Below are 17,820 nucleotides of genomic sequence, written 5' to 3'. Positions count from 1 at the left end.
CTTACGATACAGAGAATAGGTTTGAGATGTTATCAATGAGGCTGAAAAAAAAAAAACCAACCCACGTAAATCCTACATATTATGAACAAATGGTCTGTGTGGTCGGTATTTAGTGAGAAAAACAGCCCCAAAACCTTGAGCAATCCAAGCCTCTCTGTTTGCTCCTTCAATCCAGGGCTCAAGACAAATACTGCACTGATAAAAATGTAGAGGGAGGATTTGGAAACAAAGACTCAAACAAAGGGGACAGATGAAGGGGAAATGTTTTCCAGAAGGACCGAGAGCCGTACAAGATGTGTTTGAGCTGGAAGCAGCTTTTACAAGGCCTCATGCGTGCCTGTGCAAGAGGATCTCCTCGGCACAAGCAACCAAATGTGCACAACCATATGAAATGGGCAAATACACAAACAACCACTGCTCCCCCAACCCCCCTCGCCCCTGGCCTTTGCTGGTTTGATTTATTCCTATAGTAACACGTGGGAGTAGACATTGCTCAAGGGCATAAAAGCTTCTTAAGATGGACTACCTGCCCTCTGGCGTCACTCACCTTACACACACGAGCGATGCGTGACACAATGGTGTTGTCAAAGAAATCAAACTCCTTTCCTGCTTCACTGAAGAAGAAGTAAATCTTATCGTCGTCGCCCACCAGGTTGCCCTTGGGCAGGCTCTGTTGTATGTAGGCAGAGCCGACGAAGGCCGGGTCTGTAAGGGAAGCAAGAATACCGTCACAATGGCCGCCGCCCCAGGGGACAAACGTCCCTATAGTTGCATTAGAGGACGCAGGTAAACACTTTTCCTATCCATAATCCCTGACAGTGTTGCGCTGGAGAACCTGTCATGTAGCATTTATGGCACAAATATCCAGAGTGTCTCTTATCTCATGTAATACCTAATGTAAAATGATATACAGACAGAGAATTATGGAAAATAAAACACATTTCCGGCCAACGCACTGTACCTTGCAGCCAGTTGAGAGAGTTTTCAGTTTTCAGAGCAGCTCCCTGGCTCAGACTCTTGTAAATGATGGGTTCATTTCCTTGGAAATTACTGACGGTGCCGGTGTACAGCTCTCCATCTGCAACGCAGTGAAGAAGCACGCGCTCAGATTAAAGCCAACGAGATTTTGAGCTGGTAAATGAACGCTCACTACTGATTCCAGTTTGTGGTTGCAAATCAAGAGTCGTCGCGCCGTGAAATGAATCTGCCTGAGCAAATGAAGCTTACGTGTGGAAAACAAGTTTTTGAAGCGACACAAAGATACTCTAAAAATCCAAATTTTTGTTAACGCTTAACAACTGCACTTACACACTAAATTTAGCACTAAATGATAATGATGTCATTTACTAACAAAACTGACCAGTCAGCAGCAAGATGGTTTTGTTTACTTCAAAAAGATCCTGATGTAAGTATCTGTTCTTACGCTGTGGAAACAAAAGCTGAACGTTTACTGTAAAAATGAAACCTTCAGATATTTTTCTTCACTTCTCAGAGAGCATCTTTTGAAGCTCTGCGTTACTTTCACCACCGTATTCCCTTAAACGTAACAAAACCTTCGGTCCACTGAGGGGACGGTTTGATTTGTGACGGAGCCGCCGTCATCAGTTTGAGGTATAACGTCGTGGGTCAAAACTGGTGCTCATGGTTTCAGAAGGCACTTTTTTCTTTGTGTCTTTGCTTTACAAACATTTTATTTTCTAGACAAATAGGAAGGGAAAGGGAAGAGCCTCTTGCATCCCAGACAGTAAAGAAATCCAAGGGTTGTGGCACTTTCAGTCTTTCTGTCATCCGCATTTGACTATTTATTTCACTTGTTGTAGCACATCAGAGCAACGCTCGGTTGCCGTCTTGAGCCGCTGGCGGGACGTACCAGCTATGATGGCGGTAGACTTGTACTCAGGGTTGAACGGGCAGCGGCTTCGTCCGTCCTCTGTGACAATCTCTCCGGCATCGCTCTTGACGAAGGAGAAGTCAGCGGTCCTCTGAGGGAAACACACATGAAACACGCAGATGAAGAGACGCAGGACTGAAACCAGACGGAGGCCTCTGGGCTCTGGCTGAAGTCGAAGCGTAGCTCATCTGTGTCTGTTTGATATGGATTGTACTAAAAGGCCTTAAAAGATTTGCAGAAAAGGACTGAAAATCAGATATTCTTGTAATCTGATTACATGCATTAAATATTTTGATCCATATCCCATGAGCGCAGGAGATAATAAAATAATGTGCTTGTATTGTATCTAGCAGGGCAGAGCTTCAGACAGACTAAGTGAGCTGAGAGACAGGAAACGGCCCGCATCAGTTGCTCTTCCTGCAGAACTGAATAAATGAATCACATATAAAGTCCAGAACCAGGATAATCAAGTTTTCTTTGTTTAAAAAAAAAAGTATTTTTTTATCTAATAAATGGACACAAAACACAAGTACAATCCCTGCAGCAGCCATGATCGTGCATGTGGCCGTAGAGACTTACTATGTAAGCACAGGTGGGGCTGAACGCGTACGTTCCACAGACGTAGAGGTGCGTGCTGTTCACACGGAGTAAAATCTTCATGTAGTTGAAGCAGTCCTTCTGTATTTGAAACACAAAAGGACATGTCACTAGACAGCTACAACAGTAAAATAGTCATACTCACTGTGTAAGTTCATTTAATACCTGTTTCAAGCAGCTGACTAAAACTTAAAAAGTTAAGATAAAAGTGTCATGGAAAATACACACACATTTTCTGCAAAGCGACAAGCTAGTTTCTCCTTCTGAAAACTGCATTTATTACCCCACAGTTTCCACTCAGGAACTCTGACACAGCTTTTGATATCTAAAACAAATATCCCAGTTCCTCCCGCCAAAGTGTTCCTATGCAATTAAGCTCCTAGGTCAAGGTGGAGCAGACTGACAAAGGAAGGGGGCACGATAGAGGATCAGTGTGTTTGTAAAGGAAGGGAAAAAAATCCATTGTTGTGGGATGGAAAGTTACAACTTGACAGGAAATGTGCAGAGTTCTGCCCTAGCTCGGTTTCCCGAATACCATTTGGTGACAGTTAGCTTCGCCAATGAAGCAAGCCCGCTGTCGTATAAATAGTGATCGAGGTGCGTGAGTTCGGCTGCAAGAGCCTCAAACCAACAGCTGACTCGCCTGTGGGTCTTTGCCTTTGAAACTGCACTCTTCTCTCTTACTCTCTGGCGTTTTCCACGTGAGCTGCAAGAGAGAAACCATGTCAGAGGTCTACAGCAGGGACGACACAGGGAAGTGTTTCATAGTCATTGTTTGTCAGCATTTCATGTGTAGAGGAAGCATTTCATGAAATCCTTCCTCTACCCTGGAAGCCTATTGTTAATAAAGTCAGCTTACATTTCTCTGTAGCCTGATTGCACTGATGTCAGAGAGGTTGAGGGCAAAGAGAATCTCCCGGGCGCCGACATACAGCATGTTGTCCTCACTGCTGAGCAGGAGAGAGGTGTAGTTGAAGACCCCGCTGACTGAGAAACTTCTGCTTGTCCTTTCTTTTGCATCTAGACACAAACAAGGGAGAGACAAATAGAAGAGGAGACACGTCATCTCAAATGCTTTGAGGATGTCATACAGTTCAACTGGGAACTATTATACAACCCTTACAAAACAGAACATTTAGTAGGGCGCTTAAATATCAAAATGATTGCATTTTAAAAGGAACACAAATGTGCCATTTGTCAGCTCAGAGGCTCCCCCTATAGTTTTGAGGTGAAACTACTTTTACAACTCTCTTAAGTTTTAGTCTTATTCAGTTCAGTTGTTCAGTGTTGAATTACATTGTTTTGACTCAGTTTATCCCATGAATTATCGCTGTAATCTGATGTACGTGCAACTCGGATTTTAAGATATATAATGCCTTTTACAGTTTTCAGCGAATTATGTATAACATTGCAATATATCGCAAAATTTGGATATTGCAATATCTGTATCATGACTCAAGTATCGTGATGTGTATCGTATCGTAAAGTCCTTGGCAATAACCATGTGTCAGAGTTATGAAGCTCCAGTAAAGTGCTTTTGCAAGCCTTCCTGTTGAAGAGGCTTTGGCCCCGAGTTTAGATTTCATATAAAACAACAAAAAGAATATGGGGAAGAAAAACCGCATATACATTTTCTTAAATGGCATGACATCTATTGATGCGTAAACACCTTCAACAATAAATCATAGCAGGAATCTTCAAGAGAACTAGCTGCAGAAACACCTGGAACTTATAAACTATCTCCTAGAACTTGAGATTTACAAGAATTCATGAAGTGGACCTCAGAGTATATGATACACCTGGAAGGACATTCTTACAATGTGTGTGGATGTGAATCTGCAGCTTCCACATCCATGTATGAACCTCCTGATATATCTCTTATGGTTAAATTCCGCTGCAACGTGAGTGGCTTTGATCTAAAGTAAAGTCAAAGGTTAAACCATCCTCTCGTCTAATCACCGCTGCCGCGTAGGCCCATGTGTCTCAGAGATCTGAAGCAACTTGGAGGCCCTCGCTGGCAGCCCAACTTGAACAACTTGCCTTAATTGCACGCCAGAGTAAACAGAGCAGGGAGCTGACAGAAACATGAAGCGACTGCAGCTCTGATAACGGGACCTCTGCCCTTCAAATGTGAAGACCGAGGGACAAAATAACAGACCAAAGAGCTCCATTTATTCTACTGAGAAAGCTCCTATAATAATATTAGTCTATAATGTGATTTCATGTTATAAAATTAATCTCACTGGTTGTAATTCCTCCTTTAGCTTCTACTTTGAGAGTCTGAACTAATTCTACTGAAATAAAGAGCGAGAGTTGAACAATATCTTACACTTCTTATAAAGGAAAGACATGGTAAAATGATTTTTCTTGTGACCCACTTATTATAAGAAGCAGTGATTTGATTCAGCTACAATCCTAATTAATATAAAGGATATGAGACGCAGCACCTGTGTGTCCAGAACAATGCTTTCATCTCACAGTTGGTTCATTTGGAGAACTTAATTAAACGCCGCCATTAAATCTCCCAGTTGAAAAATACCAGATTTGGGGCAAACATTTTTTTAAGCCATTCTGAGGTGGATTTACTTTGATGTGTAGGGTCATTGACCTGCTGCATCAGCTTCTCCTTAGCTTCAGCAGGTGGGACGGTCACCCTTACGTAATCCTGCAGGGCAGACAGGTGAACCTGGGAATTCCTTCCCCAGTGAGGCAGCGAAGAAAGCCGAAACCTCCCGCCACCATACTTCACAACTCACTACTACTCACAACTGGGGACGTTGTTCTGATGATGGTAATCTTTGCCCTTGTTCCCAAACTTGGGTCAGGAATTGAGATTCCATGAGTGCAAAAGTACTGACTGCAATTAGGATTTGAGGAAGTAATTAGTCTGAGAGGTTGACATAGTGACTGCGTTTACATGCAGTCAATAACCCTTTTAAAACCCGAATATTGGCAATAACCGGAATTTGCACGGCCATGTAAACACCAATTACCCCTTTGAATAACCCGAATTTGCTCATATTCGGGTTTTTAAAAACCCGAATATGACCCCTGGGTTACTCCTTTTTAAAACCCGAATATTGGGTCATGGAAACGCCAAACGGAATATCCCGATCAAACGGAACATGATTTTGTTTTCTGCGCATACTCTGCTCGCAAGGAATACTGGTCTTTTGAGTCCAGGAAGTTCTTATAAACACGGAGAAACGCAAGACCACGCCACACTTTTGGAGTGAGGAGGAGACAAATCACTTCATAAATGTAATGAAGGATATTATGAACATTTTGGCATTTGCAGACAGTAGAAAGTACAGGGATAGCGAGATTTAAAAGTTGAGCGAAAAGTTGTGCAAAGCAGCATTTGTTTTGAATTTGGATACAGGAAGAAGAAGCGGAAATGACGGGAATTGCGTCATGACGTTCTCCGCACGTCGCTGGTTTGATCCAGATATCCCAAATGATTAATTACCATGTAAACGGAATATTCCGAATGTTTCAGTAACCGGAATATTAGCAATAATAAGCAATAATTAATAATTAGCATGTAAATGTAGTCAATGTTTTTCTACTGTTGTGCACTAGACGAAGATCAAATCATATTTTGAGGCAAATTAATGCAAAGAAAGCATCAAATTCCTCAGCTTGTACATACATACATACATACATACATACATATACATATATATACACATATACATATATACATATATATACACACATGCTGATACATAGATATATAGATAAATGCTGGTGTTAAACAATTAGACTTATGCTTCTTTCCTGTATTAAACTAATCCAGTCCAGGTAGTGCCATTAAGTTTCCCTCATACTAAGCTTGCAGTATGTGTTACCTAATATAACTTCACCTGAGTGCTACAGGAGGCACAGAGACTTCCTCTCCTTTGGGAAAACAACATGTTAATAGCATTCCGTCACCATGGCAACAGCGAGCCATATAGTACTTAAATGTGTCCATAAAACCTCAAGAGGCTCTGCCTGACGTACAGTACACAGACCCACCGGGAAACTCTCTCTCTTTCACTGTCATTACAGAATAAATTGTCTGCCGCTCCATGCTGGTACACGCTGGTACACGGAGACACACAAAGGCAGGCTCTGAGAAATTAAATTAAAGCTTTGAGGGATTTTCTGAAGGCGATATCTACGCAATTATTGTCTAATGTCAGATCACCACTGTTACACCACAGCTGGCAAAACAACACATTAGGACTCTAAATTGAGTCTCATTATGGAGATCCAAGAGGGTTTTAGGTTTACGTTCATCATCTAAGGAAAAACGGGTATCTTTAAGGGTAGACAAATGCTTTATTTGAACAGAGATTTTAGTGGCAGTAATTAGTAGACAGCTGGATGAATTCTGTCTGATTGTCTGAGGCACCAAATCCCAAAACATACACATGTTTAAGCATTTGGATAATTTGTTCATTAATAGGCTGAAAGATGCTTAACTGGGTTCTTTGAAGGTATTTGCCCACAACCTTACTGCATGAATTTCAGTCAATTTAAAATGTTGTGATTTATGTGATTTATTCAACGCACACAGGTAATCAGGGATAAAATCCCAAGTTACAGATCGCCTTCTGCTAAATGTGAATTTTTTTTCAGTAAAACTTTTTCAATACTGACCAATTAAAATGTTTGCTTTTGAAAAGATATTTTCCACTTTTGAATAAGGTAAAAACAAAAGAAGAAAAAGCTGATGTTGGATGTTGTCAACACACTCATAAAGGAATGCAGCAACTCACTGAAAAGTGTGTAAGGGTGCTTTCACACCTGTGGCCCGTTTGTTTTGTTCCGATTCAGGGGCTGAACCGATACAGTTGTTCCGTTTCTCGTTCGTGGGGTTTGTGTTCACAAGGCAAACGTCTGTACCGTTTCAAAGCTGTTAACAAATTCCATGCGCGAACCGGCTGCTCTCTGATTGGTCAAATGAACGCGGAAGGAGTTTTCTCTTCCGCACCCCGGGATAAACGACACGTCCCTTTCAGCGCAGCGCAGACCGCAGCCGTTGGCTTTGGCTGATTTATGGTTCCGCGTTACTTCAACGCAGAGCCTACGGCATAGAGTACGGCGTAGGCACTGCGTCGATTTAACGCGGAACAATAAATCAGGCTTACCCATTCATTTATGTGCGCTCGGCGCAGAGCGGAGCCCGGACGAGAGGCCGCCTGCTGCAGCCGGGTTTGGGCTGCGCAAACCCTGCCCGAATTGAACATTGTTTAATTTCAAACAAAGTTTAATTTGTGCCGTGCTGGGAAGACATCTCGCACGTCCAATAGGAGAGGAGTTGGTGGAGGCTGGACCGACTCCCCTCCTTGCGCCGCGGCAGCACACACACAATGAATGGAGTTGTATCGGTTGCTGTGGGGATCATGTTCTCACTCCAAATAAAAAAAATGAACCGTTTCAGGTCTCGATTGGAATCGGGCCGAGACCACCTCTCCTAGGCGATCTCGGAACGCTTGTTTTGTACCGTTTCAGAGCGCGATTGCTGTGTTCACATATACCAAACGTTCCGATCTTTAGGGGGAAACGTTCCCTGTATCGGAACAACTGCTTGAAACGGTACAGGTGTGAAAGCACCCTTAAAAGCAAGAAATTAGAACAACCAGTTTCCATGGGATCTTAACTTAGCAAAAAGTAAGGACATTTGTGTTTAGTATATTAGTTCTTTGTTGTAACAATAGCAATAAATATTATACCTTTGGAAATCCTTCCGTTTCCGTATTTCCGTATTAAATGGCGCTACATTTATAAGGAACATGCATTCATGGGATGAGCAACAGAGCTGAGTTTGTGGGTTGCGTCCATGAAAAGTTTACCAAATCTTTTCTGCCAGTGCCAAACCTCTTTTACTCTTGTTTGGTGTTTGGTTGATTGAAGTTGAAGAAACAGCACATATTAGTAGTTTAACAATTCATCCATTAACTAACAGGAGCTTCAGTAGCGTGTGGAAGAACCATACACGGCCACAACAGCCTGGCACCTCCTCCTCACGCTGGTCACCAGCCTGGTCACTCTGCTGTGAGATGGCATCCCATTCTCCAACCAGCACTTATCACAAGTCAGCCAACGTGGTTGTGTCGGTCGCTCTAGCATGAACAGCACTCTCATGCTGATCCAACTAGTGTTCGGTGAGGTTGAGGTCAGGACTGCTGGCTTGCCTTTCCATCTCCACTCCCAGATTCTGGAGGTAGTCTCTGATAAACCCGTTCTGTCGGGGTGAGGGTTGTCATCTTGGAGGATAGAGTTCAGTTCCAGACTGTGGAGATATGGGATTGCCACCGGATGCAGAATCACATCTCAATATCTCTCTCCATTGAGATTACCTTGTTTTTCCAGTGAGGGAGACCATCACACCATCACACTGCTTCTACCAAAAGATGTTACTCTGTCGGTGCAGGAATCAGCATGGCGTTCTCCGCATCTTCTCCATACTTTGACCCTAACATCCAACTCACGCTGAACATAACGTTCTTCCACATGTCCAGGTTCCAGTGTACATGTTACAGATGCAAACGTGCCTGAAGATGAAGGGCAGTCATGGCAGGCCTCCTGGCAGATTGGCTGCATGCATCTTTTCCAAATTTTTTGAGCAGAGAGCCGTCGGCCATATCGTCCTGCAAAACTTCACCGCAAATCGGTAGAAGACAGCCTACAGTACCTAAGTGCTGACAGGGTGAGGAAACAGTATTCTTGGGGTGGCATCTTCTTGGGACGCCCACTTCCCAGGCTGTCTCTGACATTCCCCATTATGATGAACTTAGCCTTCAGTTTGGAGATGGCACCAGGACTCACTCTAAATAATGCTGCAGCTTAGTTTTGGGGAACACCAGCTTGAAGTTGCCCTATGGCACCAGTCCTGTCCAGATCACTGTAGCAGGGCCAATGCTCACAGGTGCTGCCAACCTGACTAGCAGCAACTGGGGGTACCAGAAGCTCTGAACAAGAGTCAATAGCAGCAGAAAACTATGTTGTTTGGCATTGGGAGAGAAGATTAGGCACATTTTTCTTTTTTTTAAGATTTACTGCCATGAAGCACTGTTACAACAAAGATATAATCTACCAAATACAAATGTCCTCACTTTTTGTGTTTAGTTTACTTAAGGGAAGTGGAGGAACTGGATCTCTAGGTTTTGTTGACCTTTTATTTATTTATTATCCTTTATTTAAACGGGCAAAGAAACACTGACCAAGTCGGGTAACAGTTAAGAACACAGCAGTTACAAGCACATATAATGACAGTAAAAACATAAAATATATACATAAGTACCACAAAACAAGCTCATCAAAGACTGCCTATGTAAAGGCCTGAAATTATTATTCATTTCAGACCTTAAAAGGTTTCAAAGGTCATTGCAATCATGCCTGGCGGTGATGAGTCCTAACATCTACAGCCAGATGTGGATGCATGTAGAATATTTAAGTTATGTTTAAAATCATGTAATTAGACCAGATCCTTGAGGTTCATGTGAGTTTTTCCCCATCTCAGTATTGTATCAGATGTATCGTTCAAATACCAACGGTTGCACTATCATCCAGAAATTACTTACCTTACCTTTAAAAGACAATGTCCTGAGACTTAATATACACTGCATAGCAGTGTTCCTCAATTCTGGTCCTCAGGGGTCCACTGCCATCATCCCCACCATCAGCCTGTCCTACCAAGTCTGCAGGTAAGTGTGTCAATGAAATATTTATTTGAATCAGGTGTGCTGGAACAGGAAATGGTCTGCAGAGCAGTGGCCTCTTGAGGAACACGACTGTATAGGCAAAGGGAGAAAAAAAAAGGGACTATTTTTAACTGTCTTTAACTCAAATGAATATCTGACCTCCAACTGAATTATTATTTTCTCCCTGTGTCATGTCATTTTGATGGATAATTCATCTTTATTATGAAACTAATCAGGAACTAGTATTGTTGAAGCACCATTAGTAGCAATGGATGTAAGTGACAATAGCAGCAGTCATGAGCAGTAACTTAGCTTCAGTGTTTGAGTCATGAGTCAAACAGCGTACAGAGCGTCTCCCCTTAACCAGCATCACAAGCTTGTGAGTGCATTGTAGTTGAACTTGTCCTCCCCTCCCCTCCGCACATGCCACAACCTCTTAAAGAATCCCCTGCACTGTTGTTTGACTGTCTGAGGTTTATTCCTGCCGGCTCTTTTCATGACAACGTAGCCCCAGAAATGTTGCGGAGTACAGCAGGAAGTGGAAACCAAGTTCACTGAGAGCACTCAAGAGTACAAGAGCAGCTTGTATCTGCTGCAAAGTATCAGACAAGGTGCAAATGGCTATACTCTCACAAGGGTATCGTACTACGGTGGTTTGGTTTCTCCTTGTCCATCTTGTGATTGTTTTTAAGGGAGCAGTTGAAAAACAAAAAGACTTACAAAGAATGGATGTTGCACATTAGAGATGGTTTACTTTTGGGGTCCATTAACACTAAAATAGTTCTGGTCCACCTCCAGTTTATTTGGTATATAAATCCCTAATAATCTGGATGGCATCAGAGGTAGTTGACTTTCTTACTCTTGCTGCCGTTTGTCTGCTTATATAGTTATATAGTTTTCTCACCGAAATGATCCTGAGAATGCAATAAAAGACAAAGAAACGGCGGACAGCTTCCCTCTCGGCTGCTTGTGCCACGCCGATGGAAACATTAGTCTCAGTGTGTGCAGACAGATGACCTTCTGTCCGGCTGCAACTGAATAAGCTGCACAGAAAGGAAGCCAGCACGCAGGGCTGCAGGGCTTTGCACCTCATCATGCCACTGATAGGGGACCTCTGATCCTAGAGTTTGTGAGAGCAGCTTTGTGTGGTTACTGCCCCTCATCCACGACCCTTCCTGCAAGTGCATGAACAACACACTCAGTGGTTCAACCTCTGACAGCTGTAAGCAATATGCCCTCATTGGGCATTATTATGTAATTAAAAGTAATTTCTGCAAATGACGCCGTTATAAAAGGGACTGAACTACTTACTTAGACCGAGGTGCTGATCTATTTGGAGAAGAAATGAATTAGGCTGAGCTCAAAGAAGTCATTCATTGACAGAGTTTCTGCTGATTTCCCAGGTCTGTGTTCAAAAAGCAGAGGGATCATTAAACATCTCCACTGGAAAGAAACTTCAGATTCAGTTGCTCTTCACTGACGGAGATCTGAGAGCTTTCTTTTGTCTAGACACAACTACACCAGGCCGAGGCGACCAGTGCCCTCCCATCAAAGAGGCCTGCCTTTATCAACTCTTACAGCTGTGTGTTCAGCAGATCAGCAGATTGCATACCTCATTTGAAGCACTCGCTCTTGTTTGCTCACTGTGGGACATTAGCAGAAACAAAAGCTAACTGTATTAGAGCAAAGTCCGCAGTAAAGGTCCTTTAAACTGGATTAACTTCCTGCTTAGCAAACTTGCTTCTGTAAACAAGGTCTACGGTTTTTAACTTTAGCAGGCAATGATGTCGGTGCGCCATTTCAAGTCCTCTGACCGTGACCCACCTTCTCATCACTGAGGAGGTTTAATTCTAGTGATAGTCTTACCACGTAGATGCAGAAACCACAAGGACATGAGATGCATTTTGTGATCATTTACATTACAGACATGTTCCCAGAGACCCAGGCACAAGACAAAGTCTGAATGGGAGCATATGTTGCTCGCAAAACCCACGTATATTTTCAGCAATGATGTTTCCTTTCCAGATGTGCACGCTGCCCTTTCCATGGCCGCAAATGCACCCCCATTCCCCCAGATATGAAGCTTTTTGAAATGAGTTGTGATGAGAAGCTAGATAGTCCCTCCCTTTGTGGTCCAGAGGCTTTGGCATCCATAGTTTCAGAAATGCATTTCATATTTCAAGTCCTTTGAGTACAGGACAGTTTTCCACTTTTCCTCAGCCCATTGAAAACGATCTCAGTTCCAGACAAGACACTTGGGTCTACTAGATCTTGTTCACATGCAGTTTCTTCTTTGCCTGATGCTTTAATCTGCAAATGTTGAATCTTGTGCTTTCCAGAAGTGTTACTGAGCCAAGGCAGTGGTTTCTAGTGCAGAGTAACGCTGCGCCACCTGACGGCCTGAAGATCATGAGGATCCAGGACTGACTTTTGCCCTTGTACCGTGAATCCCCAGATCCCCAGATCCTCAGATCCAAGGCAGGGGCAGCTCTCCTGATTATAGTAGTTTTAATGATAGATGTCAACATTTTATACTTGGTACATCAATGTGAATTTGTCTCACGATCTCAACTCCATATTTACTTCTGAGAGATTGTGTTTCTTACAAAAAAAAATTATATATATATATATATATATATATATATATATATATATATATATATATATATATATATATATATATATATATATATATATAAAAATAATAAAACAACAATAAAAAAATATAAACAAGATAAAAATGAAAAAAAGCACATGAAATTTCATATGTACAAAACTGAGACACTTTGATGGTATAACATGTGCGAATGTCAATTCTCAAGTGAAACCTACTTGTTTATCTGAAACCCACCGAAATTCAATTCTCCTGTGAAAAAATGGGGCATCACATGTAAAATCTGTGGAATATTACTAAAAGTGAAAATTGAGGGATCACCATCAGGGTTTAAATGCAAGACAAGGCAGGACTAACCCAGTAAAGTCCTTATTTAAACCGGCGTTACCTGTCTCTGTCTTCTGGGACCACTAGTTCTAGACACTAGCGGAGCAGGCGGGGGGGCAGGGGGGGCGGCCGCCCCGGGCCCACTGCTCCGTGGGGGCACCACGCCGAAGACGAAAAAAAAAAAAAGTGTTCTGAATAAAATAAGGAAAGGTCGCTTTATTATGATTTTAGGTTATGATATAGAAAGTCGAAATTATGAGATATAAAGTTGAAATTATGAGATATAAAGTTGAAATTATGAGATATAAAGTTGAAATTATGAGATAGAAAGTCAAAATTATGAGATAGAAAGTCTTAATTATGAGATAGAAAGTCTTAATTATGAGATAAAAAGTTGAAATTATGACTTTTTATGTCATAATTCTGATTTACCGTAGGGATATTTTTATTTTTAAGGCTAAGATTTCATCTTATTTTTTTCTTTTACTGGCGGAAATGGGCTTCCATAGACATCACTGGATGTCATTTGATTTATATCTTAAAGTCTGCATTAGGCGTATAATTAGGTTTGACATAATGACTGGTAAATCCATGGTGCTGAAACCTCATGTGAAGGTTCTGACCGTGTGCTGCGTGCTGTGGTTGTGTGTCAGAGGCGCTGATCTGTGGCATTTTTTTAGCGATTATGTTTTAACTGAGATGTTCAGGCCACAAGGGCCTATCTAGAATGCTTCACCCCCCCCCCCTAGGCTGGGACCCCCGCTCCGCCCCTGGTTCTAGATGTTTCTCTGATTTAACACGCCCGATACCAACAACTAGTTTTTAGTGAAGATCTGATGAAAGAGCAAGAAAATATCTAAAGCAAGTAGGGCAGTGGCCCTCAAAGACCTGGACCGGGGAACGAATTTAACCCAAAATCAAACTGGCATGAGGAAGAAAGACCAGGAGCAGGGAAGGAAAAGCAGGACGATATGTATACGGAGGAGCTGAAGAGACACAGACCATTGAGAACAATAAGCCGAACCTAAACCGAGGGATAACACTTTCACAGGACATGAAGCAAACCAATTAACACACAAAAGAGTGCATAAACTAAAGAAAAAAAGAACAATCTCGTTAAGGGCCACAAAAGAAAAAAAGACTTATCTGTAGAAGACAAACAAGACAGACTCCCTGAAACCACAGCAGTGAACAAACAAAATACGAAGCATATTACAAAGCAAATGACACAGAAAACCCCAAACCATCCAAAACTAAAATCCTGGCAGACCAAAATATGAGAAGACGCAGGGTCACCCCCCGCTTCAAGGTCGAGTTATACCATCAGTCTGTGAGAAGCAACAACTCTGATTGTGATAAAATAGTGAAATCAATAAAACACCAATCTCTGGTTGTTTCACTGCTGTTGTGCTGTAAGGCATCAATAAAAACATCCCAAACCCTGCAAACATGTGCAGCAGAGGCAGGTTTCTGAAGGAATAGAGGTGTAGCGCTCTCACTCGTGTTACTGGGGAAGGGCGAAAGTGAAAGAGGGACAAGGAAATATTCATCTGCATTTGTTTCACAGCGACTTCAACAGATTCAATCTGGCTAATCTACCCTAAACCTTAGGCCTCAGTGGAAATGCTAAAGAAGTTGTTCTGGGTGCGCTTTGTTGAAATGGGTCTTGTCATTCAGCTTTTATTGAATAGAACAGTGTCAGCAAAGAGACATACAGAACAATTATCTGTGGTTGGGATTTAATCCTACTTTTCTTTAAGGAAAGGCACTTAAAATCCTTAACTGGAGCAGAATTCAGGCCCGATGCATGGAAGCCACGGCGCCCGGCCTCGGTGTCAGTGTCGCATTGTTTGGTAATATCAAGACAGAAAACAGCCCATGCTCGAGCACTAACTTAATTGTCTCAAGTAATTTTAAACTAGCTACTCGGAGCTGCTGCTGAACGGGTAATTGTGGGAGAACAGACATGGGAAGCTGAAGGACAGAGACAGAGCCATCTGGAGTGCATTAGGACGAGAGGCCGAGAGGGACAATTCACCAGGAGATTCACGAGGCATGCTGGGAGGCTGTTGTTTGTGTTGTTTTGGTAAATTGTTAAGCTGAATGTTTTGCTAACTGGGCAGTGTCAGCATGGCACCATGCTGATGCTGAGATAGTTGGTATTTTTGATCACAACTTCAAGAAGGCTGTGAACCTGCAGAAACCATTTCAAAAATGAGTCTGAACCGTTGGAAGAAGCTCTTTTTTGTTTGTGTTCAAACCTACCGCCAATCGTAGTTCTTAGGACTAATTTTTTTAAATCTCCTCCTTCAAAGTAAAGGCTTTTATACCATTAGGGGTAGAAAGCTGACCCCGCTGCATGATGAAGGGGCCAAAATATTGCAACTTTGTCCGGTGATCCATTGTCTGGTGATCGATCCAGACAATGGTGCTGTTCAGTGATCGAGAGCCTGAGAACTGGGAGCCTCAATTACAAGAAAAACCTGTAAAAAGGAGAAATGTTGGCCATATAAACAACAGCTTTTAATATCAGCCATCACAAACCCAAATACAACACTAAGGGAGGGATTGACTGTGAACCCTGGGGGTGATGGAGGAATTATGGTGGAAATTATACCTTAAACCAACCATTGACTGGTCATTACTTCATTGCAATGTTCCAAACTGTGGTGCAACCAGAGAAAAAGGCCAGGTAAGCACACCGGTGGGGTGGGGGGTGGGGGCTCCGAGCCTCCAAAGAGCTCAGAAGGCACATTTGGACCAAGCGCTTCTGAGGACTCTTTGAAAACTTTTCTTTCAATCTTTTCATTCTCAAAAGCCTTTGGAGACGTCTGGTTCACATACACCTACAGACAGTTGCAGGAGATGTGCACGTGCAGGGACGAGCAATAACAAGCGTTATTTATGCCGGGACGGATCATCGTGAAACCAATGACCCCGTTAACATTTCCATGCGACGCTTTCCTCCTGTTGTTGGCGAAAGAGCATGCACCTCAGCTCAGGATGATTGCTTTCTCATGAAAAATGTTGATAAGGCAATCTTCCACTCAGGGAGGAACACAAACTGACCCTGGATTAACCACAATAATGTTAACCAGCTGCTGGTTCATCACAAACTCAGAATGACCTCCTCCGCCTGTTGTGAACGTTGCAGCGGCAGCGAGAACAAAGGGACTGTACAAGAGGTCTCGACATGTGTGCTCCTCCACGGCAGCACTCTGACACGGCCGACCCGAGTCCATGCTGTGTAATTACGCTCACTTTGTATGCACAACAAACCCAAAATTCATGTCCAACGCTGCCCCAGTCAAGTGAACGTTCGCAACCTTCCCTGATTCTGTTTCTTGTCATGTAGATTTTATTACCTGTTCCTATTAAACAAGAGATTTTTACTTATGTTTTTATGTCTTTACAACTACCCTGACTCTTCAGGTGACTGGCTGATTGGTGAAATCTTGAAGAGTTTCAAAGTTACCACAATAAAGAAAATATGAAAATGTGTTTCACATTGATTTCATTCAGTAAAGGCTGAGAAAAAACCTGGAATGCGTGTCATCACCCTCTTAAAATAAAGGCATAAGTCTTCTGTTACGTTTTTCAAAAAGCAAACATAACTCAACCCAATATTTGATTTATTTGTTCTTACTTAAAAAAAAACTGTAAAAAAATATGACTTAGCGCTTTATTTTAAGAGGGTGACGATGTAAGGCATCCACAGGAGTGTAACTCCATTCGAAGCAAAACTTGGCAAACCTTTTACATGCCGGGGAAAAAAGTACTGAACTGAAATCTGCAGCAAAACAAAAAGAAAAGCAGCAAGAGTCAGACTCAGGTCGCTCCATGTGCTTTTTTGCAATTAGTTCTCAAAATATCCCTTTTAGCCCTGGGAATTGTGACAGATGCTGATAACGGTTGTTCCACTGCTGGCAGACTGACTGTTAAGTTAAACTAAGCAACGAGATGAGGAGAAACACTTAGTTACATCTTAGCTACAACAGCCATCCTCTGTATTGAACCCTCCTGAATTTATACGTTTTCGACAACGAAGAAGTCCTCTTCAGACATGTGGCACTAACGCGACATTCAAAAGCTGTTGTATCAGTTAACATCACTGTCATTCTGAATTACTTGAGAGTGGCTCGCTCATCTGTATCAGACAAGGAAGCCTTTGAATAAATAATAAATGCTTCACTTCCAGTGTGGTTGCGGCCACGTCCACTAAATCAAATTAAAGCACGACAGTCATTTAATGCGCAACAGAGGGGCTGAACGGAAAAGACGGGCAACATAAACGGCTTATAGGTGTGCCTTAAAAACTGTGTTGTAACACACTGAGCCATTCAGCATGGTTTGCATTAAAGCCTGGAACAAAAGCAGAGAGAAAGGCAGATGCAGGCTTTACTCCCTGAACCCATGATGCGTACTGATAGGCGCATAATGAGAGCCAGATAAGTGCTCACACCATAACACATACAAATCCACATTCATTATTCATGGCAGATTACCCTCTTCATTAAATCAGAGGCGGGGACCAAGGGGACAGAGAGGGAAGAGGAGGGGAAGTAAGTCTATGAGAATGTCGCCGGATGAAGATCAGCCAGGCAGAGCTGCGGCCCGCCCGCACTGCAGAGGTTTAAGCATGCATGCTGTCAAGCTAACTGGCATCCAGACGGGCACAGAGAGCAGCAGAAGCCATG

General features: G+C 42.6%; 1 protein-coding gene across 2 annotated transcripts in view; it reads right to left on the bottom strand.

Moving 5' to 3' along the window:
• The window catches only part of sema4ba (sema domain, immunoglobulin domain (Ig), transmembrane domain (TM) and short cytoplasmic domain, (semaphorin) 4Ba), a 45,886-nt gene that overhangs the window by 8,522 nt on the left and 19,544 nt on the right, over window positions 1-17,820 (bottom strand). Inside the window, exons 3-8 of one of the 2 annotated variants that reach the window (XM_061721884.1) lie at window positions 3,348-3,508; window positions 3,132-3,194; window positions 2,471-2,569; window positions 1,871-1,982; window positions 962-1,078; window positions 548-705 (exon numbers count right to left, since the gene is read on the bottom strand). In XM_061721884.1, coding sequence (XP_061577868.1) covers window positions 548-705; window positions 962-1,078; window positions 1,871-1,982; window positions 2,471-2,569; window positions 3,132-3,194; window positions 3,348-3,508 — 710 coding nt within the window. The remainder of the gene's footprint in view (window positions 1-547; window positions 706-961; window positions 1,079-1,870; window positions 1,983-2,470; window positions 2,570-3,131; window positions 3,195-3,347; window positions 3,509-17,820) is intronic. The other variant, XM_061721885.1, reaches the window with a different exon arrangement.

This window comes from Cololabis saira, chromosome 5 (genome assembly GCF_033807715.1).
Source record: "Cololabis saira isolate AMF1-May2022 chromosome 5, fColSai1.1, whole genome shotgun sequence".
NCBI lineage: Eukaryota > Metazoa > Chordata > Actinopteri > Beloniformes > Belonidae > Cololabis > Cololabis saira.
Note: the sequence above shows the minus strand (reverse complement) of the source record. Positions and strands in the feature narration are given on the sequence as shown.